General features: G+C 33.7%; 4 protein-coding genes across 6 annotated transcripts; 1 reads left to right on the top strand and 3 right to left on the bottom strand.

Annotated features, from left to right (window-relative positions):
• The first annotated feature begins 227 nt into the window (after positions 1 to 227).
• LOC130936753 (uncharacterized) lies at positions 228 to 5,325 on the top strand. 3 transcript variants are annotated; one of them, XM_057866904.1, is made up of 15 exons: positions 228 to 379; positions 601 to 751; positions 1,225 to 1,298; positions 1,380 to 1,515; positions 1,612 to 1,700; positions 1,785 to 1,941; positions 2,035 to 2,237; positions 2,403 to 2,575; positions 2,693 to 2,788; positions 3,169 to 3,290; positions 3,753 to 3,854; positions 4,079 to 4,188; positions 4,282 to 4,369; positions 4,469 to 4,674; positions 4,787 to 5,325. In XM_057866904.1, exons 2-15 carry the CDS (start codon positions 641 to 643, stop codon positions 5,001 to 5,003), a joined length of 1,884 nt encoding a protein of 627 aa, XP_057722887.1. In that variant the 5' UTR covers positions 228 to 379; positions 601 to 640; the 3' UTR covers positions 5,004 to 5,325. The 3 variants fall into 3 exon arrangements, with proteins under 3 accessions (XP_057722887.1, XP_057722886.1, XP_057722885.1); XM_057866903.1 differs by having other exon boundaries at positions 598 to 751; XM_057866902.1 differs by having other exon boundaries at positions 570 to 751; positions 4,787 to 5,324.
• Positions 5,326 to 5,390: 65 nt separating this feature from the next.
• On the bottom strand, positions 5,391 to 7,399 carry LOC130936754 (pentatricopeptide repeat-containing protein At5g06540). The gene has a single exon (XM_057866906.1). It carries the CDS (start codon positions 7,301 to 7,303, stop codon positions 5,444 to 5,446), a length of 1,860 nt encoding a protein of 619 aa, XP_057722889.1. The 5' UTR covers positions 7,304 to 7,399; the 3' UTR covers positions 5,391 to 5,443.
• Positions 7,400 to 7,627: 228 nt separating this feature from the next.
• On the bottom strand, positions 7,628 to 9,895 carry LOC130933290 (arginine-specific demethylase JMJ22). The gene is made up of 2 exons (XM_057862868.1): positions 8,488 to 9,895; positions 7,628 to 8,196 (listed from the first exon to the last, which is right to left on the bottom strand). Exons 1-2 carry the CDS (start codon positions 9,819 to 9,821, stop codon positions 7,956 to 7,958), a joined length of 1,575 nt encoding a protein of 524 aa, XP_057718851.1. The 5' UTR covers positions 9,822 to 9,895; the 3' UTR covers positions 7,628 to 7,955.
• A 602-nt stretch (positions 9,896 to 10,497) lies between these two features.
• On the bottom strand, positions 10,498 to 12,443 carry LOC130936504 (myosin-binding protein 7-like). The gene is made up of 3 exons (XM_057866582.1): positions 11,166 to 12,443; positions 10,996 to 11,042; positions 10,498 to 10,810 (listed from the first exon to the last, which is right to left on the bottom strand). Exons 1-3 carry the CDS (start codon positions 12,420 to 12,422, stop codon positions 10,702 to 10,704), a joined length of 1,413 nt encoding a protein of 470 aa, XP_057722565.1. The 5' UTR covers positions 12,423 to 12,443; the 3' UTR covers positions 10,498 to 10,701.
• Between the last annotated feature and the right edge of the window lie 8,502 nt (positions 12,444 to 20,945).

The following is a 20,945-nucleotide window of genomic DNA, read 5'->3' as shown; positions in this document are numbered from 1 at the left end:
TAGATACAAATAATAGTTTACTCTTTTATTTTTTAAATTGTTGCAATAAAAAAGGGAATAAAAAACAACTTTTAAAGAATACCTACTGTTGAACTGAATTCGAAATAGGGGAAAGCGCAAAACGACAAAACGTTCACTAACGGCGTCACAAACAGGAGGGAAATCAAATTTTCGTTTTAAAAATTGTAAACGCACGTCTATTTACCGCAAAAAATTTCCACATTAGTCTCTCGGTTTCATGCGCGGCCCAAACACAACACTCGCAGTCTCGCACTCCGCCCTGCCAGAAACCGATACGACATCACTATCCGCTCAATCTCGTCGTTTTGGCTTTCCCCTCCGAAATCCTCTCATCGTCGGAGACGCGAGACCTTAAACGGTACACCATATTCTCCTTCTTCATTTCCCTTCCTTTTTTCTTTTATATTTTATTTTCATCCGATTCCATTCAGCTGTAGTTACGAATTTGTGCATTCAGGATCACTTGATATTTTGCACGTTCTTTGATTGTACGAGTTCTGATTTCCTCAAATCTAATTGAAATTCTTGCATTCTTACTAAATCTACAGTCTCTTCGATGTGTTTTGGTCGGTGAAGCAGTTGCAGTGGCGCCGGCGGTGGAGCTTCTCTGAAATAAGGGATGGCAAAAGTGGCTACGGCGAGTTCCGTGCCTCCTAGCTCACTTGGAATTGGCTCTGTGCCTTTAAAAGCTGGATCCATGGCTAAAAGAAAGACACCGTCTGAACTTAGGGTAAGTTCCTTCCCAATAACCTCCTCCTCAGCTTACTTTCTGTGCACCTGGATTCTGCATCTCTATTCAAGAGTTCAATTAGTGAGATTATAGTAACCTACAATTGAAACCAGATTGTATCCTAATATTGCCAGTTAGAAATAGTTGGTTATTGTCCAGTTGAACTCACTGCTAAGAGTTATCACTTAGCAGTTATGACAGCTGCTCGGGTTTGATTGTTATAGCAGTTAGTTAGAGTTATCTTCAAACTAAGATGTTGGTTATGCTTATGCTTGTGACTGAAAGAGTCTATGAGTATAAAATATTTGTTATTTTCATATTGCTCTAGTTTATTCTGCTATTCTAACACTGCGCAACCGTGTATAGCTGTAGAATAGTTTAAAGTTTCCTAGAATAATTACTTTTCATACCGACAACTAGCACTGAAATGTCTGTGGTTGAAAAAAATTCTCACATATATAGATGCATGACAGGGGGAGCAGTTAAAGAGGGCAAGTGTTGCGGAGCATACTGGTGAATCTTCACAACCCTCAGCAAATTTGACTGAGTAATATTCTTCCACTTATTCTCCTCCTTTCACTATATTCTTCCATAATCTGCTAAGAACTTGCCTTATTTATATTTGCAGCACTGCTGGGGTCGGAAAAAGGCCTAAAAGACTGGGATTGACAGGGGCCCCAAGATATGTGGAGACACGAGTTGATGGAGTATTTCCTGCCAAAAAGTCCAGGTTTAGGGTTGTCTCTGGAAAGGACAATGCAAAGGTTAATAGATTTGCCCAAATTAAGATTTATTATGTTATTGTCCCTGGCTGTTAATGTTGTTGACACTTAACAAAGTAAGCTTATTTCTGTGTTCAGGAAAGTCCATCTTTGGAGCAAACCAACAACCTGAATAATATTGCAGCTTTTTCTGCATCAGATACCAAGAGACAACAGGGAATTTCATGGTTTGCTTTATACTTTATGCTTTTTCTTTATCTCCTGCCCGCGGTCAATTTTCCTCCTTTTACTCTATTGCTAATTGTTGTCAGCTTGGAGAATTCTGTTGCTTCAACTGAAGTTGTTAAAGATGATAACTTGCAAGCTTCGCAAACAAATGAGAAGTGCAGTCAAGGGAAGTTTCTTAATGTTGCCGAGCTTTCATCAGCTGCTGACAGATCTTCTGGCTTTGCAGCAGCTATTGACATGGTATATAATGGCAGATGTTGGATGTTTACTTATATTTCAGATCCTGTAGGCTATATCTTAGCTAAGGCTTCACTTTTTTCTTTTCCCCAACAGGGCAAAGCATTAAAAGGACTAGCTGCATTTGAACCTCAGGCATCAAGTGGTTTAGCTGCTGATTCTTCTGAAAAATGTGGTGATCTGTCATCAAACTTCACTGGAAATTTTGTGTCAGAATGTCAAGTACCTGGCCAAAAGGCTCCTCTGGATCTTACTCTAAAAACCAGTATTCGGGTAGTATCCTCTTCTTCAGTGAATTGGTGAGTGCTTAGGATGCACCGGAATGGAGTGAATAGAAATGATCTTAGACTGGGATTCATGGTTTCAATATTTGGGTCCATAATTACCTGCTTGCTTCAGTTCAACCATCATTTATATCCTTTTTTTGTCTTTTTGATTTGGCTATTGTGGCTTTCTAATTTCAGGATACATAGGTCAGCTGTATGCGGTACAATGCCTTTCTTCCAACATTGTTTCTCCACTAATCAAAACATGACAGGTTCCCAGGGCTTTAAAGGTTTGCATTCCTGGATGTATCCTCAATCTGTTCTACCACCGGCTCTCATATCAGCCTTGAGCTCATCAACTGCAGATGGAGGTGAACAAGCATCTTTAAACTTATCCCATTTCATGCCTCTTCTTTGTCTTATTCCTTTTCAATTTCCCTTATGTCTCTTTTTTCCCCATCTTCTCTCCTTTCTTTTCTTGTCAATAGAACTGGACTTCTTAAGTAAACGGCAATCAGCTTGGGAAGAGTCCTTCCGAGATCTCTATTACATGCTTCGAAAAAACATATGTGGCCTTTTTTATGGTAATTATACATAACTGTATCTCTTTGTAGTCTGATGGTGCTTGAATCGAAATTTGTTTGTAGTTATGCAATACCATTTTTGTTGCTGTTTCTCTTCTGAATTCTCTTTTCAGTGTCCATTCTTTTGAAAATGTATTATGTAATCCAAATTGTTTCTGCATTATGATCAATTAACATGATAAAAACTTGCATCCTTCTACTGATGTAGCTTACTATCTTCCTATGGTTAACTAATGCATAGACTTGAAAGTTTGCCACACTCGGAACTATTCTGATTCATTAAGCATTTTACTTATTTCTTTAAGAACCTTAACATATATCTATATTCATATAGGAATATTTCATGAAACTTTCTCAATTATTTTTTTCTCGCTTTCTAGTTTGCACTTCCCAGTTTGTGGTGATGTTTATTGGTGGTGATGGCTCGGGTAGCTCCAAATACTCGTGCAATGCATATATGTCTCAGTCAACCAGAGGTTTAAGATCATTGTTGAAAGAGCATGTAAGTTGTACTCATATTATGTACAGTTATTCAGACACACTGATTTCAATTCAACATGGCTGTTTGTTTTTTGAATAGATCATGGGTTGTAAAATAACTGGGGATATTCTAAAATTAAAATTTATTATGAGGCATCTTAGAAAAAAAAACCTCATGAATTATGCACTTAGTATGCAATACTGCTTTAACTACGTATATTCTCAGCTTCACATTTTGCTTTGCTTAACAATATAGTTCTATTATTTTCTGGCCCTTAGTGCCTTTTCGGGTCCATAGTTTGACTGAAGCATCCAAGGTTAATCCTGAGTTATGCAGTTGATCTAAAACTACTTAAAACTTTAGGTATTCTTTGTGCTACCAGAGTTTGCTTTTTATCTAAAGGGTTGTTTTAGTAGCTTATTGTACTAGAATCTCCAATTACTATTTATTTTGGTGAATAACCATTATACTTATGGCAACTAGGATGTTTGTTTCTCGATGCCTCTTTGCCGTTCGAAAGTGGAACAAGCTAGTACTGAAGATTTGGTTGAGCTCTCGGAGATAGAGAAGCAAAATCTGGGGCAGGTTTGTATCTATATGCTATTTGTATATAATTTGTCTGTCACTGAACTTGAACTATTTCTTGACATGAGTTTATCTCCGCGATTTATGGATAACTTTATACTCATCAATTATTACTGATAGTGTGACAGTACAGTCTCTCAATGGTTCCTAGTTTGTATTTGTTGCAATTAGTTTTGACCTACTTCTGGGTTATTCACTTGTGTAGTTTATTTGAAATAATGCAGACACGACGATTAAGATCGTTCTCTGATGTTGATAACAGCCCAGAATCTTTGCTGGTTTTCAATGGCAACAATGATGTACATGGTTTATATGACCTTTTACTAAATTACAGGTCAATAATCAACGGGTTCACTTGTTAGCTTTCTGGTTCCCGGCATATTTCATTTTTAATATGTTGCTCACTTGAATTGTCTGCACACTGCAGACCTCTCTTGACCTCACTGTCTGCTATGGATGTACCTGTCTTGTACTCTTCTGTGCCCTTTCAAAACGCTGCTTTGTCCTCCCCTGATGTATGTCATAATTCCGTTCGTTTCAATCAGCAATAGTTGCTTTTATTTTGTTAGCTGTGAAATACCACCTGTTGGAATTGTTACACTTCTGATTTGCAGATCAAATGTATGGAGATGAGAAGAGCTGAACACATTGCTGCTTCTTATAATGGATCTGATTGGAGAGATGGTGATGGTGAGCCTGCACAAGGATCACCAGATGATCTTAGTTGCAGCCTTGAAATCAGCGACACGTTCCTTCCACCATGGATTATTTGTGGTATATGTGCACTGCTTAGTTCTGAAGGAGGAAGATTTGAGGCTAGGTATGGGTAGCCTTGATAGTACTTGTTATATGGTATCTGATGATTAACCCGTTGCATCATGCATTGCTATTTTAAACAGAAATAATGTCTTGTTTTATCTTGTGTCGTACAGTTTTGTGACGGAACCTAGTTCAATTGGCTTGAATGTTGCTCTTAAATCAATTTGTGAGAAGTTGAAATCTGAAGATGTCAGTATTGAAAGTATGCAAAACCGCAGTAAGATACTCGGCATCCCAGAAGCTGCGGTCACTTCTTCCTTATGGTCAAGTTCATTAAAAGGCTTAAAGTACTGTGATGGTTCTTATACAGCTTCCCTATCCCCAGTATGATCCTCAAGAAGGAACTCATCATCATATTGATTGTTAATTTATATTGATTACCTTCCCTTAACCTCCAGAAAATGAAAAACAGTAGGAATTTTGTATTCTTTTCCACTTTGGAGGAGCATATTTCGGACCAAGAACTGTAATATCAAAGTTAATTGTGAAATCTAGCAGTTCGTTTGTCAATCACCTCATTGAAGGGGAGATGAATCAATGACTTCATTATATCTTTAAGCCTAGTCACTTCGACATGGAATTTGCCTTTTGGACATGTAATATCTTTTGTTCTGATCACAACATATTTTATCTTTAAGACTACTTAATTTTCTCTTGTTCGTAAATAAATTCAAACTACTAAATGTATTTAGGACTATGATAGTCATTAACCTGTAGTTTTTTAATAGAGTTCACGAACATTTTTTATATGAAGACAGTTATATAGTTCATCACCAGTAATCCATACAAGAACACGTGCCTTCTTTAAAGTGATGGAATCGGTTTCGATCTCTCACAATCAACTCTACTTGGAAAACCTTTGAAATCAACTTTGTAGCAGTGTGACAATCTTCACAGACCCGCAAGTTTTTCACAATCCGAATCGGTGAAGGAGCTCGAATCTTCATAATTCCATATGCAATTGCCAGCTTCTCACTATGCCTGTTAAGTGCATCTTCCTTTTCTTCCTCATCTATGTCAAACAAAGCTTCATCAGTATTTCCAATGTATCCTGCCAGCCTTATTTTTTGCAGTATATCTTCCCATATTCTCTCTATTTTCTCGATTTCTGGGTGTGATTTATCTCCAATTGTAAATTCATGAACTTTTCCATCTACCTCAATGAGACTATACCCAGGAGGCTTTCTTACTCCTTTTTCCTTCATGATTTCTCTCATAATGGTAACATCTCTCCACTTGTTTGTGCGAGCATATATGTTTGAAAGCAGCACATAGTAACCACTGTGTTCTGGTTGCATCTCTATCAAAATCTTTCCAACTCTCTCCCCAACCTCTGCATTTCTGTGAATCCGGCAAGCTCCTAGCAATGCTCCCCATATCGGAGCATTCGGCTTTATGGGCATTTCAAGAACAAATTTCTCCGCCTCCGCCAACTTCCCTGCACGGCCAAGTAGGTCAACCATACATCCATAATGCTCCAATCTTGGCTCAATTCCATGATCATGTTTCATGCTCTCAAATATTTCTAGGCCTCTATCTACCAATCCTCCATGGCTGCAAGCTGTCAACACCGCCGTAAATGTAATGTCCCACGGAACTAGCCCGGATTTCACCATTTCCGAAAAATACCAAAGCGCTTTCTCTGCATGGCCGTGCATGGCTAGTCCAGCAATCAAAGCTGTCCAACAAAGTGCGTCCTTCTCGGCCAACTGCTCAAAGACCCGAATAGCTTTCGCAATGTTTCCACATCTCGCATACATGTCAACAAGAGCTGTCCCAAGAATCAGATTCAAAGACAAGCCATTCATAATCACATACTCATGAGCTTCCTTCCCCATAGCAAGAGCACCCAGATGAGCACAAGCGGATATCACCCCCACCATGACAGGCTCATTAGCCACCACCCCTTCACTCCGAAGAACACGAAACAGCTCAACAGCCTTATCATACCTATTGTTTCGGGCATACCCACTAATCATAGTGCTCCAAGTCACCAAATTTCTCTCCGGCATTATATCAAACAGTTCGCGTGCAGACTCAACATCCCCCCCTTTATGGTACCCAGCAATCATGGAAGTCCAAGACACCACATCAAACCCAGAAATCTCTTCAAAAACGCATCTTGCAGACTTTGAATCCTCAACAGTGGCATACATATGAACGAGGGAGTTCTGGGCATAGCAATCGCGTTCAAATCCATGCTTTATGATTTGACCATGTGCTTGCGTGCCCATAACAGCATTCTCAAGTTGAGCACAAGCCTTAACCAGAAATGGGTAAGTGATGTTATCAGGCAAGAGACCAATGCGTTGCGATTGGATGTAATAGCGAAAGGAAGCAGCGGGGTCATCGCTGGTGGAACAACCTCGTATGAGGGCGTTCAAGATGAATAGATTGGGGTTTTCGATTTGGGGGAATAGCCTTATGGCGTAGTGGAGAAGGTTCTTGTTGGAGTCTGTGCAGAGAGCGATGAGGCGACTGACCGCAAAGACATCGAAGAAGAAGTGGGTTCGGAGCATGTGGGCGTGGATGATTGTGAGGTCGATCAGGTTGCTGCATGATTCCAAAAGCACCAGCTTTGGATTCTTCAGCCTCAGCGTTTTCAGAACCGAGTTTGAAGCAAACGCCATTTTCCCACCCTCTCATGTTCTCGATTTGGTGGAGACAATCATAATACCCCAACCTTAATGCAATGCATCTAAACTATAATTTTCAGGAAACTAGCATTGTTACCCAAGTTTAGAATGTCGATAAATCTGTCCTTACAAAATTAAATTTGTTTAGCATTTTAAATTTTCATAGATAGAAAGAATAATTTACTATACAAAATTTTATGCCTTCATGTAGAAAGCATGACAAGTTTGGAGCTTTCTTCATTTTCTTATTATTACTGGATGTGTATTCGCTACAATATCTACACTGTTACCAGACAAGTTTCATAAATCAAAGTTTGAATTTTTTCCATTTCTAAAATTTGAACTTAAAAACCTTGATAAGGAACAAACTTGCTGGGTTGTGAAGACCCCCTACTCACTTCAAGTACCTCAGGAAAAAGAAGTTGGGTTCATAATGACAATTAATTCATGGTTCATTCTCCATCAATATATGGATAGAGGAATCCATGTTTTTTACAGCTTTGATACTCAAAATTAGTACAACAGGTAGCCAAAATGGAAGGTTGCCAAGACAATGTAGCACCTAAAACAATTGAAAGAGTACAATCAATGAAAAACCGATCATAATGTCAAAATTGATCGTGGGAATTCAGCAAAATGTATTTCTCTAGAAAGAGAACTTGAAAGCTCCGGCATTGGAATCTGAGACAGAATCCCAGAATGAGAGTTTCTTCTGCTGGATCTTTTTCTCTGCTTCTTTTCTGGCCAGTTCATCCATTTCTCCAGGAAAAGAAGCCTCAATAGCATTCTTAAACTTATCATACAAATTCACACGATCCCTTGTTCCAGACACCAGTGTGCTAGCATTTGGCCTATTAAGAAAGTCTAGCACATTTAACAAATTTCTCCTGCAAAAACATTACCACCAACATTTGTGATTGGAATTGGATTATCCAAGGCGCATGCAAAATACAAAGCTAGCCCAAATTTCAAATGGTACATATTCAAATTCATAAGTGCTTTAGTAATAATATATTACATATAGTACAAGCAAGCTGTTGTTAATAGGATTTGTATTTTCAAGAATAAATCATGGAAGTTACAATCAGCCAACCACATACCTCTTAAAAGTTCAATTAGTACTTTGTTTATCATAGTTCTGAAACCTCCCGAAAGCAATAAAAAATTAAAAAGCTTACCTACTAACATAATTTTGGGTTATGGCAATGGACTCCTCCAGGTTGATCACCAAATGCCACCATCCATTAGGTACAAAGATAACCTCTCCAGCTTTGCATACACACTCAACAGGTTTCTTTTTCCAATTCTTTGTTGAACCGTAGAAGTTCATGAACCACTCAATTATCGAAACCGGTGATGCAACCTCTGCACCATCAGGACTAGGATGAACGCCTGGCGGGATAACATCAGGAGGAAATAGTATCCATTTCTTTGATCCCTTGATCACTGCATTCCAAGCTGAAGTTGAATTTGGATCAACATGAAAAGATGATCCAGACCCGGCAGGACCAATAATGATCCACCTGTAGTCAGGTCTCTCGCTGCCTAATACACCAAACAAATCCTCTCGAAAATACACTGGGACTTCATATTCAGAACCTAATTTCGGAACTTTTTCAGCAAATTTTGGATCAAACAAATACAATGGCCTTTCTTCTCTAACTTGATCTGAGTAGCGAAAATAGTCTCCAAGCTTCATCTCAACTGGCCCAACTGCAAACTTAACATCACCAGACAACTGCATCAAATAATCTCTGTCCCAATTCTCCAGTGCATCCCAATTATCAATACACCCTTCCAATAACACCGGTTTATTAGGCTCCTCGAATTTCAACACAAACTCTTCAACTGAAATGCCCCTCTTCCTAACAATATTATCCCTCTCCAACCACTCAGGTTTCATTTCAAGATTGGCACAGAGCCAACTCTGAAAGAGATAATCAGAATAAAAGTCTCTAACTTTAAAGCTTTTAAGTGCATTACTTGATATATCAAATGAAGGGTAGGAAGCAGCAACATAAGTTGATTTCCAAGACCCATTGAACTGAAACCCACCATTGAGATTCTCCAACACAAGGTTCCTCCAAAGAGGTTCGTGGTTTGTGAAAACATAAAAGGACTTACTCACAGTGGACAAAACCCCCAAATCAGTACTATCCAAGAACCCTAGAATCTCAAGAACAAGCTCGTCAGAAAGGGTATGAAGGTTACCTAAGCCTGTGTCTCTGGAGTTGATGGAACCTGGGTTGAGATAGAGGTTCCCCAAGGGCTGAACGCCATGTGTGAGTAATGGGGCAGAGCTTTTGAGCTTGAAACCTTCTTCAGCGTTCTCTTCTCCTTCTTCATCTTCTTCTTCATGGGGAGAAGGCAAGTCTTTGGGAATGGAAATGGCGTTCTGGTTTCTAAGCTTGAATCTTTTTCTGTTCCTGTGTTTGTTAGTGCTAGTTTTGGTTTTCTTTGACGATTTTCTGATACGAGACAACAAGTTCGTCATCTTCAAGCTCCCTTTCATGGTTTCAATTGTTGCCGCCACCCTCTCTCAGCAGCGACGGCGTAGGGTACCAAAACCCAAAGTCCTAAACCCAAAGAAACGCGTTTCTTCTCTACAAAATAGAAACGTTTTCGAATCCCCGTTTCTCTATAGAAATTCGCGTAAGGCCCTTTTTTTTTATTTTAACTCAAGTAACATATTTTTTTGTTCTTATTTCTATTTTTACTTCATTTTTTTGTTACCCCTTTTTGTTTTAGAAAAATAAATTGCAGAAGATTTTTAAAAATGGATTTTTCTCCCATGTGTTTTAAGAACAATGATAAAATTACTGTTAATAATTTCTTATTTTTAATAAACACAATAGGATTCTATGGCTAATACAATTTATTATTTTCCACCAATAGTTAGCCAATAATCTTATTAATATAAAAAAAATTTATACATGAACAGAATGCTAATAGAAAATTATAAATATAATACCGACTAAAAATGCTGACTTCTATAAATAAAAATTACTGGTCTATGAGCTTTTTTTCATAATATATGTATTAAAAACTTAACTTTATATTTTATGTTAATTTTTTTCATTGATAGCCTTTAAAAAATTACAAGAATTTTGTATAAAGCAAGGCAATATAGAAGTTGCGTGGGAAATTAAGGAACGCATGAATCCAAGTGGAATCGCTCACAATGGCAAATCATGACCAACTTTCACCGATCAATCAACAAATTAAATTGAATTTCTTTGGCAAAAGGGAAAAAAAATGGGGAAAAACTATGGGGAGAGAAAAAAAAGAAAGAAAGAAAAAAAAAAAAAGAAGTTTTTATACAGTGTGATTAAGGTTGAGTTGGTGATCCCACGGTGAGGCTACCCTGTAAGAATCCAACTGGAATTGGAGTATTAATCTTCCAATTGTGTTCTTGCAATATATCGCCATGACTTTACACGTGGTTCCTTGTTAATTAGCATTAGCAATCCAACACTTTCAGATGGTACCCCGAATATATACCTACAATCATCAAAACCAATCATTCAAGATTCAACCAATCCTCTTTGCTACAAACTACTATGCATGATCAACATTCAGAACAAATTAAATTGAAATATTGAATTTGTTAGGAACCATACACTTCGTGTGTAGGGATTATGCATTAATATATACCAAGAAACTGTGGTTAATTATCATCCACTTACCTGATCTCATGAGATTTCTTCCTCCAGAAAACAATTGATACGACCCACTGTACATACAAAAACAAAAATGAAATTGAATTCATAAGTGCTTCTATCAATTTTCAACAATGATATGACACCATTAAAAAAAAAAAAAAAAAACTTCAACAATGATACAGTGATATAGTTACCTTAAAAACCGAGGAAAATGGAGCCATAGCTGACTTTCTTGCTGTCCTTTTTCTCTGTGGTGACATTTCCTTGCACAGCTGTTGAGCTATCTCCTTCAGCAGCACAAGCTGTGCTTTATCAGTGCGCATTGAAATGATTGCTTGCCTCATTGATTCCCTGTCAGCCTCAAGTGCCTGAAGCCTCATGTAAAGTTTCTTAATGTAAGGATCTTCAAAATCACCATGAATGTTATTCCCAAAATCTCTTGGAGTGGTTACAGGAAAATCATCATAAAGAGCACCTTTAAACTCATTGAAACAATTGTAACCAGAGTCAACTGTGTAAACCTTGTCATATATTTCATCACCTGCTTCTGATGCATTATTCTCTACCTTCTTCAAATTGGAATATGGCTCTTCCTCTATCTTGCTAAAGCTACCACCAGTGATCTTTGGAGAATCCATCAGAAGCTCGGGGCCAAATGAATTCGAATCAAACGAATACTTCCGTCTGGATCGTCGCGGCGACTGTCCAACTACCACCTTCTCTAGGAAATTCTTGCCTGTAAAATCCCCTTCCATCTGGCTATAGGTGGGACTCCTCTCCATCTGAGAGATCCTATTCTCCAAATTCCTCAAACGATCTCTAGGAGTTTCCCCAAATATATACTTCTCAACATCAGCATCATTGTTATCAGCATTGGCAGTGGAATTCAGTATATTGCATTTCAATTGAGGATAATCAAAAGAGGCAACCTGGAATTCTTCACAATCTGCCTCAGATTCTGTGAGGCCAAAACTCATTAACCTGTGCTTATAAGCCTGAACCTCACAATTCAGAGATTGAATTGTTTGTTCCCTTTTGTACAACAAATCCTCCAATTCCAACAATTCTTTCTGATCATGAGAGCTTCTCTCCTCCACGATGCGCTTGAACTGCCTCGCCTCCATCTGAACCTCCGCCTTCTCCTTCTGCAGTCTCAGTATCATCGACATTGCCTCGTTCGCCGCCGACGACGCCGCGTTCCTCTCCTCCTCCAATTCAGCCGCCAAATCTTTCACCGCCTGCTGCTGCCGGCTAAGAGCCTCCCGCAGTGCGCTGCATTCGTCCAATGTTTCAACCTTGGCGACTGATTCCGGCGATGCAGGTCGAGAATCATACCTCCGTTTCGTGCTTCGCGAAGATTGAAGTGTCGCCGCCACAGAGCAATCGCAGCCGCAGATGCAGTTCCAGCACTGGCAGCATTTTGCCGAATCGGTGCTAGTTTCCGAATCCATAAATTAAATCCAATTGCATGCAAATTATCAACAATTTTTCAGAAGAAATTAAAACAACAACAACAAAAAATCAAAAGCGTTTTGAAGAAATGAAAAAAAAAATGTGGAAAAGGAATTATTCTTCTCTTTCGTCCCCTCCCTCCCCTCCAAGCCAAGAAGCACTCATCTCCGATCGATAAACACAAGCCTGTACGCAAATTAATTAACAATAACCTATTAACAAATTGATTAAGAATAAAATCACCTAAATAATAATATAAAACAAATCAAAATTAAACAATGTAGGTTATTAACAGAGGGATTATTGAATAAGAGAGAGAAAAAGATTGACCTTAGAAGGGAGAAGAGGGAGCTGAACCCGCTTTCTTGGGAGGAAAGAATGCGGGTGCTTTTGTTTTTGGAGGGAAGACCAACACAGGAAGAATTTAAAAAAAAAAAGAAAAGAAAAAGAAAAAGAAAAAGAAAAAGAAAAAACAAGCAATTTTGTTTGTATTATGCCGCAGCTAAATAGCAAGTTATAAAATCTATTTATTTATTTACCGCGTTTTCTTTATCCGTTTATATTATTACAATCCTAATTTACCGCCCTTTACTAAGTATATATCTTCTTCCTTTTCCTTTTCTAGGTTGGAAGATGCTACATTCACTAAATTCTCCTTCGCTTCTTATTATTATTTCTTGGAATAATGTTGTACATTCAAATTTTTTAGTTAATTAAATTTAATTAAATTGGTCTAACATAATAAAAATAATTTATAACTAGTATTATTTTAAATTTTATTATTTAATTTAATTAGATTTAGTTTATAAAAAGACTTAAATATATAATATTATTTTTTTGGCATTACCACTTTTATAATTTATGTTTACGAATTTTATTTTGAAAAAAGTGTGAAAACATTAAATTTTATTTGTGAATTTTATTTTGTAAATAATAGAATTTTAATTAAGGACGTTTACTTTTAATTTTTTATATAATACAAACATACATATAAAATACAATTCTAAACTACTAGAGTTAACGAGATATAATAACGTAACTAAATTTTATAGATGAGAAATAGATAAAACTGAAAAACTAATAATAAAAATAATATGACTAAATAGTAAGCATTATAATTTTTCAAAATACAACGAAAAGTCTATAATAATTTTTTACATATTTTAAAAATTTATATAAAAGTATTACACATATAAAAAAATTTACTAATTTTCTCTTACATTTTTACTCACTAATTTTATGCAAAATTTGACCTATATTAAAAATTTTCTTAATCAATAATTACAATTTACTAGAAATAACTACTAGAAAAATAAATAAATCATCACTTGTTCAAACTGTCATGATATCAAATTAATAAATATCAACTTAATTTTATTTATTTTGTATAATTTTATAAGTTGTATAATAAATTAATAAATATCAATTTAATCTTATAATTATGTATAATTTGTTTGTTAAAATATGATTAGCTAGCAACTTTTTTTGTTTGACTAAATAAAAAATGTCAACTAATAAGCTAGTTTATCAATTTTTAACCAAGTCAAAACTTTATCCAAACTACTACCTTATTAGCTTGTTTCTTCTAAGCTTGTCAAGTTACATTGGTAATGTTATTTTCTTACATTTTTTTTGGGTAAAGTAATGGGCCTAAGTCCAACAAAAGAAAACTAACTAATTTGACTAGTGGGTCTGAAGATTTTTCAATCTTGCTCCATGAGAATTTATAAGTTTGGCTCAGGTTCATCTATAAAATTATATTCAAATAATTTGTTCAAACTATGCTTAGCCATCTAGTCGACACAGCTGCACAGGTGTTGCCTTCCCTGTGAATATATAGAACTCTAACTTCCTAAGTGTTACACTTATTACTTGTAATCACACTTTTGATTTCAAAATCAAAAGAAGAATTTTACATCTTTTTACAATAAACAAGTGGAAATCGATTAAAGACAGGAAAGGAAAAAAAAATGAAGATAAGATTCATTTTCTTCAGCATAGCTGTACTTTTAGTTTACTAAATAATTAAAATTTGGAGGTGTGCATATATATTAAAACAGCTTCGCTCAACTATATTAATCGCAGGTTGTTTCGTTTTTATCTCATGTTTGCAAAATTTGACTGCTCCAATTTTAGTATTTGGACCACTTTAGGAACTAATTTGAATTTTGAAGGCACTATAAAAATTTATTATCTATTTTTGTATCGGACTATAAATATTATAGACATAACTATAAATTTATTAGTCATTTTAATGTCTATCAAAAGACTCGTAGTAGTGCATTACGAAGAGAAAGTTACGAAAGTTGAATGATTTGATTAATAGTGTGGAGACAATTGATGAAAAGAATAGTGAATTATTGTACTGTTTTCCGAAAGAATTAAAATCATGATGAATCACAGCACCGCTAACGGCGTTAAGAAACGAGTGTTTATCAGGGGAGTGGATCCTCTCCTGTGAATAAAAAACTGTATGGTGTACAGTGCTTAATCTAACTATTCACTACACTCTCTCTTTTTTATTTTTGGTCCCACTATTAAAATTAAAGGTGAAAGATTATACTGTATTTTGTCAAGTGTTGAAAAAATTGGAAAGGATCCATTTCCGTTTACCAGTAAGGATACGCCATAAATATGCTTTGGATGGAGGAGGTTAATGCTTCTTTGTTGTTTGGATTAAAAACAAGAATTTGCCTAACGCCATAGTGAGAGAGAAAATGAAGACTCCAAAGTGGGTTCGGTGAGCTTTTCATCGTGATACTCGAGGAAAATACCTCAAGGTATCTATTCAAAATTGAATTTTTTATTAAAACCAATTAAGTACAAATATTTTATAATATAAATGAATAAAATTAATTAAGATAATTATAAATTAATTAAGTTGTTTACTTTTTAACTGCTTATTTTTTGGCTTCATATACTTTTTTTAAAATGACACTCTCCTACTCTTTATTTATAAAATGTACGATTTAATCTATTTGGTTAAAAATGTTAATAGAATATTTCATTTAAAAAAAATTAAATATTTTATTCAATAAAATTAATATTCTAATTTACTATACTATCCCTTTATATTTATTTACTAACTAAACTCAATTTCTGAATTAGGACTCCAATTCCCTCACAGTCGCTCAAATATCTATTAATCTATATTATCGTTCCTATGCTATTTCTCTTTCAATCTCTCAAATTTTCTTTGTTTGTCTTTGCCATTGCTATCTAGGTATTGTCATTGCTACATAGCTTTGTGTAATCATCACGTTATTATCAATTCAAGTAATAAGATTTGACATCTTTTTCTCAAACTCAATTAATTTACAAAAAAAATCATATCATTAGCAATTCTGGATATATCTCTAAACCCTTCATTTTTTTTTCATTTTAGCAAAATGTCTACCAATATTGAAGCTATATCTAGTGTCAATGAGTATGATAGAACTGAATCCCTTATTAAACAATTATTTACCGATAGTGATAAAGAATATGATGTTAATAAGGATCAATGCGTAGGGAGTTATTTAGATGATGAGGAGTGGAATGAGGATGACTACACTTCAGAGGAAGAAAGTGAAGTAGAAGTTAATATGGAGAATGAAGGTGAGATAATGAAAAGATTTGATGTTGAAGATAATAAAAAGATTAGTCTAGAAAAATTTATGATATTTGTTGACGCACATGATTTTAGGAGTGTATTGAGAGATTACATAATTTAAGAAAATTTTGATATAATAAGAGTGGAAAATGAGAAAGTAAGAGTGACTGTCATTTGTGCTTCTGAAGATTGTCCTTGGAGGATCCATGCTTTTCCTTCTCCAGATGGTGTTGCTTTTATGATCAAGAGTTATGAGCCAAGACATACTTGTATTAGAAAATCTAAAAAGAGAAATGCTAATTCTACATGAATAGCAAAAAAGTTAAAACAATCTTTAAATGTTGATCCAAATATAAGCTATGAATTCATTAGACATGAATTGATTACTAAGTTTGGAGTTGAAGTACATCCTAGACAATTATATAGGACCAGAAGAAAAGAAAAGAAAAAAATTGAAGGTTCTCATACTTTAAGTTATAAGAAAATAGTTAAGTTTGCTAATCTGTTACTAAAAAAAACAGGGGAAGCATAATAAGATTAGAGTACTATGATCAAATGACATTAGAAGAGGAAAATCGTATTTTCAAAAAGATTTTTGTGTGTCTAGCTCCTTGTATATCAGGATTTTTAAATGGTTGTAGACCATTTTTTGGTTTAGATAGTTGCCATTTGAAAGGTCCACATGGAGGGGTATTGTTATGTGTAGTTTCTTTTGATGCAAATAATGAATTATTTCCCATAGCATTTGTTATAGTGGAGGCAGAATGTAGAGACTCATGAAACAACTTTTTTTTTAAATTGCTTACATGATGCACTAGGAGATGATCGTTACACAATAATGAGTGACAGACAAAAGGTAATATATTTTAATTTTATATTATTTTAACATAATATTATTCATTATTAATAATTTATTTTAATTTGTTTCTATTTAATGTCAGAGACATGTGCAGATTCTGATTACTTTTCAAATTCATGGCATAGATATTGTAATAAGCAGTTGTTGAATAATTTCAAAGCAAAATATTCATTATTAATTTTTACAAGATCTTTTTTGGATGGCTGTCAAAACTCCAAATGAATTTCTTTTTAAAAAGACAATGAAAAAGATGAAAACATTTGATAATGATGCCTACCAATATTTGATGGATATTCCATTACACACTTGGTCTACACATGCATTTTACATAAATTATAAAAGTCCACATATTACTAATAATGTGTGTGAGTCGTTTAAAGCTTGGATAAACAACTTGAGAAGCATGACAGTGTTGAAATTAGTGGATGGACTAAGAGTCAAAATTATGATAAGATTCTACAAAATTTTCTTCTACTGCATCTTGGTCATATAATGTTGGACCAAGAATTGCAACTGAAATAAATAAAACTATTGAGGATGCAAGATATTGCAAAGTAAAACCTGATGGTGGACATCGATATGAAGTATATAATTTACAAGATTCCCTGTGAATTTAGTGTTGCATACATGTGAATGTAAAGCATGGCAAATAAGTGGGTTGCTATGCAAACATGGTGCGGTAGCCATTATTTACATACGGAAAAAAGTGGAGAATTATTGTGATGCATATTACAACAAAGATAAGTACATCATAATTTATTCTAGATTACACAGTCCCTTACCAGATCTGGATACTTTGGATGATACAGATGTGCTTCCACCACCACTATTGCGTAGACTTTCAGGGATAAGGAAAAAAGATGAAGATGTACTATCAAATGCAAGGAGAATTTCAACAGTTAAATGCTCTAATTATAAAAATTTAAGACACAATAGAAAAGGCTGTCAAAGAACTCCAGTAAAAGCCAAGAAAGTAAGACATGTATTCTACTATTCTATTCTTAAATAAATACAATTTGACATACTATATATATATATATATATAACCTTTTCAAATTATAGAAAATTTCAGTAAATGCATCACAAACTTCAGTGATAAAACAAACTCAACAACATACTTTAGCACAGGCCAAAGCAAAGTCACAACATATTCTATTATGCACAATATTCTTTATTTAGATTAAGAAACTTACTTTGTAGGGATGTGAAGGAATGAGATATTAATTTTTTAAATTTGAAATTTATTCATCTCAACTTATTTTTAAATTTTGATAAAGTTGTTAATAAATTTTAATAGTTTATGAAACAAATTATTTATCAATATCAATTGTTATACATATTAACAGTGATAAAAAAATTTTTATTTAATGTTAAAATAATATATATTGATATCGAAAATTAATAGTAAAATATAAAAATAACTGTTAACGAAAATTTTAGTAAAATCATAATTTATTAATTAAAAATTATTGAAGAGTATCTTAGAAAAAAATAATTTAATTATTAATTTTTTAAAAATATTTTAGTAAAAATATAATTTAATCAATAAAAAATTAATTTATTAAAGGGTATTTTAGTAAGCAAAATTTAATGATAAAAAAATAAAATTTTTGTTAAAAAGATATTTTTGTAAAAATAATTTTTTTTTTAAAAATGAATAAAGTTAACATTAGTTAACACAAAATTTAAAATGGATTAAAAGGAAGTTTTTTAAAAGTTATAAAGGAGGGGAATGTATATTTTATAAATAGAAAGGGGAGTGTCATTTTAGCATTTCTCAAGAGAGAGGAATGACATTTTCTCTTATATATTACTATGACGAATAATTTTTGCTTATATTTTTTAGATGATTGATGAATTCTTTATTCGTATAAATAAAAAAATCTCTATTTTCAAAAACAAATAATAATGACATCATATGTCTTTTTTTAAATCTTGATATTTTTTTTTTAATTATTAGTTAGGAGAAAATTGGACTGTCCAATCCATCCTATAAAAAAAAAGTTTGTGGATTTAAAATTTCAAATATAGTGTTTTTTTTTTGCATATGTAAATATAATGTCTAAAATATCAACAACTAATATTTATTGGGCTTGAAAATTGGACTATATATGTGGAAGGCTTTTAGAAGACATATTACGAATTACCAAAAAAAAAGAAGACATATTACTAAAAATGTTTGGGTCAAATATTGCCTCTTCCTCCCTTAATTATTTTTGTTGCATTTCCTTTACAGCCGAAAGTTTCTGAAAATTAAAACTAATTTAGTTAGTCGAGTGATCAGCTCAAAAAATAAAAAAAAATTGTAGATTTGAAATTCCAACTCTATGACAAATATAGTGTTCTTTTTTTTTTTTTTGCATATGTAAATATAGTGTCCAAAATACCAACAATTAATACTTATTGGGCTTGAAAATTGGACTATATATGTGAAAGGTTTTTAGAAAACATATTACGAATTAGCAAAAAAAAAAAAAAAGATATATTATTAAAAATATTTGGGTTAAAATATTGCCTCTTCCTCCCTTAATTATTTTTGTTGCATTTCCTTTACTGCTAAAAGGTTCTGAATATTAAAACTAATTTAGTTGGTCGAGTGGTCGAGTGATCAGCTCAAAAAAAAAAAAGTTTGTGGATTTGAAATTTCAACTATACTGTATGATCCGACAAATATAGTATTTTTTTTGGCATATGCAAATATAATGTCCAAAATACCAACAACTAATACTTATTGGGCTTGAAAATTGGACTATATATGTGGAAGGCTTTTAGAAGACATATTACGAATTACCAAAAAAGAAAAAGAAGACATATTACTAAAAATGTTTGGGTCAAAATATTGCCTCTTCCTCCCTTAATTATTTTTGTTGCATTTTCTTTACCACTGAAAGGTTTTGAAGATTAAAACCAATTTAGTTGGTCGAGTAATCAGCTCAAAAAAAAATTGTGGATTTGAAATTTCAACTATACTGTATGATCTGACAAATATAGTGTTCTTTTTTTTTTTGCATATGTAAATATAGTGTCCAAAATACCAACAACTAATACTTATTGGGCTTGAAAATTGGACTATATATGTAGAAGGTTTTTAGAAGACATATTACGAATTATCAAAAAAGAAAAAAAATACATATTAATAAGAATGTTTGGGTCAAAATATTACCTCTTCCTTCCTTAATTATTTTTGTTGCATTTTCTTTACCGCTGAAAAGTTCCGAAGATTAAAACCAATTTAGTTGGTCGAGTGATCAGCTCATTTGTCCGTTTAAACAAATGTTGAGGGTTTGGATTTCACTTTGTGCATACAGCAACTCATTGGCAAGCGATAGACCTTTAAACGAAGTTTAAATCCGTAACAAATTAATTTTTGACATATCAAATTAGGAGATACCGTGGATAACAAAAAAATATTCAAAAGAATATAATTGAATTAGGTATATGAGCAAGATTAGATGAGAGATGAAGTAATGTGAATCTTGTGTATTGATCTGATGTGGTTGCAATGCATAAAAGCAGGAAGGGAAACATTGCTTATATAGCAAACAAGCACTTGCTTCTCACACTAATAATGCTAGTTAGTTACAGCACTAGCAGAACAACAGCCAAGTAAGGAACCTTTCTATTTTTGTCAACCAACACATAACTACAACTAATAACTTCTCCACAACTGCCTTTTGCTAATTTTGTTACCAAGAAGTATAAGGAAATAATTGTTAATTAATTAACATTAGTCAATTTTTTTAATAGTAAAATTAGTGTTTTTAATTTTTACTTTTTAAAAAATTTAGGATTTCAAATTAGAATTTAGAATTAAAATAATTGATGGTTAATTATTGAAAAAAATTGATTTCCTAGTTAGAAGAGATCCTTTAATTAATTAGTGGCATGGGATATTTTATCTTTTGGTTCCTCCAATTTGTTTTACAGTAAAAAAAAATTATTTTACTATAAATTGGATTCTCTAATTTGGTGCATTGTGAAATTTGATCCTTAGATCTGAGTGTTTGATTTGTTATTTAAAATAAAAAAATAAAATATATATTAAAAAAACACACTAATTAATTATGATAT

Source organism: Arachis stenosperma, chromosome 6 (assembly GCF_014773155.1).
Source record: "Arachis stenosperma cultivar V10309 chromosome 6, arast.V10309.gnm1.PFL2, whole genome shotgun sequence".
Classification (NCBI taxonomy): domain Eukaryota; kingdom Viridiplantae; phylum Streptophyta; class Magnoliopsida; order Fabales; family Fabaceae; genus Arachis; species Arachis stenosperma.
Note: the sequence above shows the minus strand (reverse complement) of the source record. Positions and strands in the feature narration are given on the sequence as shown.

Coding starts and splice junctions, on each gene's coding strand:
- LOC130933290 (XM_057862868.1), bottom strand. CDS start 9,821: ATGAAAGGGAGCTTGAAGATGACGAACTTGTTGTCTCGTATCAGAAAA. Junction 8,197..8,487: donor ACCCAAAATTATGTTAGTAG/GTAAGCTTTTTA, acceptor ATGTTTTTGCAG/GAGAAATTTGTTAAATGTGC.
- LOC130936753 (XM_057866904.1), top strand. CDS start 641: ATGGCAAAAGTGGCTACGGCGAGTTCCGTGCCTCCTAGCTCACTTGGA. Junction 1,299..1,379: donor CCCTCAGCAAATTTGACTGA/GTAATATTCTTC, acceptor TTATATTTGCAG/CACTGCTGGGGTCGGAAAAA. Junction 1,516..1,611: donor CTGGAAAGGACAATGCAAAG/GTTAATAGATTT, acceptor TTCTGTGTTCAG/GAAAGTCCATCTTTGGAGCA.
- LOC130936504 (XM_057866582.1), bottom strand. CDS start 12,422: ATGGATTCGGAAACTAGCACCGATTCGGCAAAATGCTGCCAGTGCTGG. Junction 11,043..11,165: donor CATTTTCCTCGGTTTTTAAG/GTAACTATATCA, acceptor TTGTATGTACAG/TGGGTCGTATCAATTGTTTT. Junction 10,811..10,995: donor AAGAAATCTCATGAGATCAG/GTAAGTGGATGA, acceptor TGATGATTGTAG/GTATATATTCGGGGTACCAT.
- LOC130936754 (XM_057866906.1), bottom strand. CDS start 7,303: ATGGCGTTTGCTTCAAACTCGGTTCTGAAAACGCTGAGGCTGAAGAAT.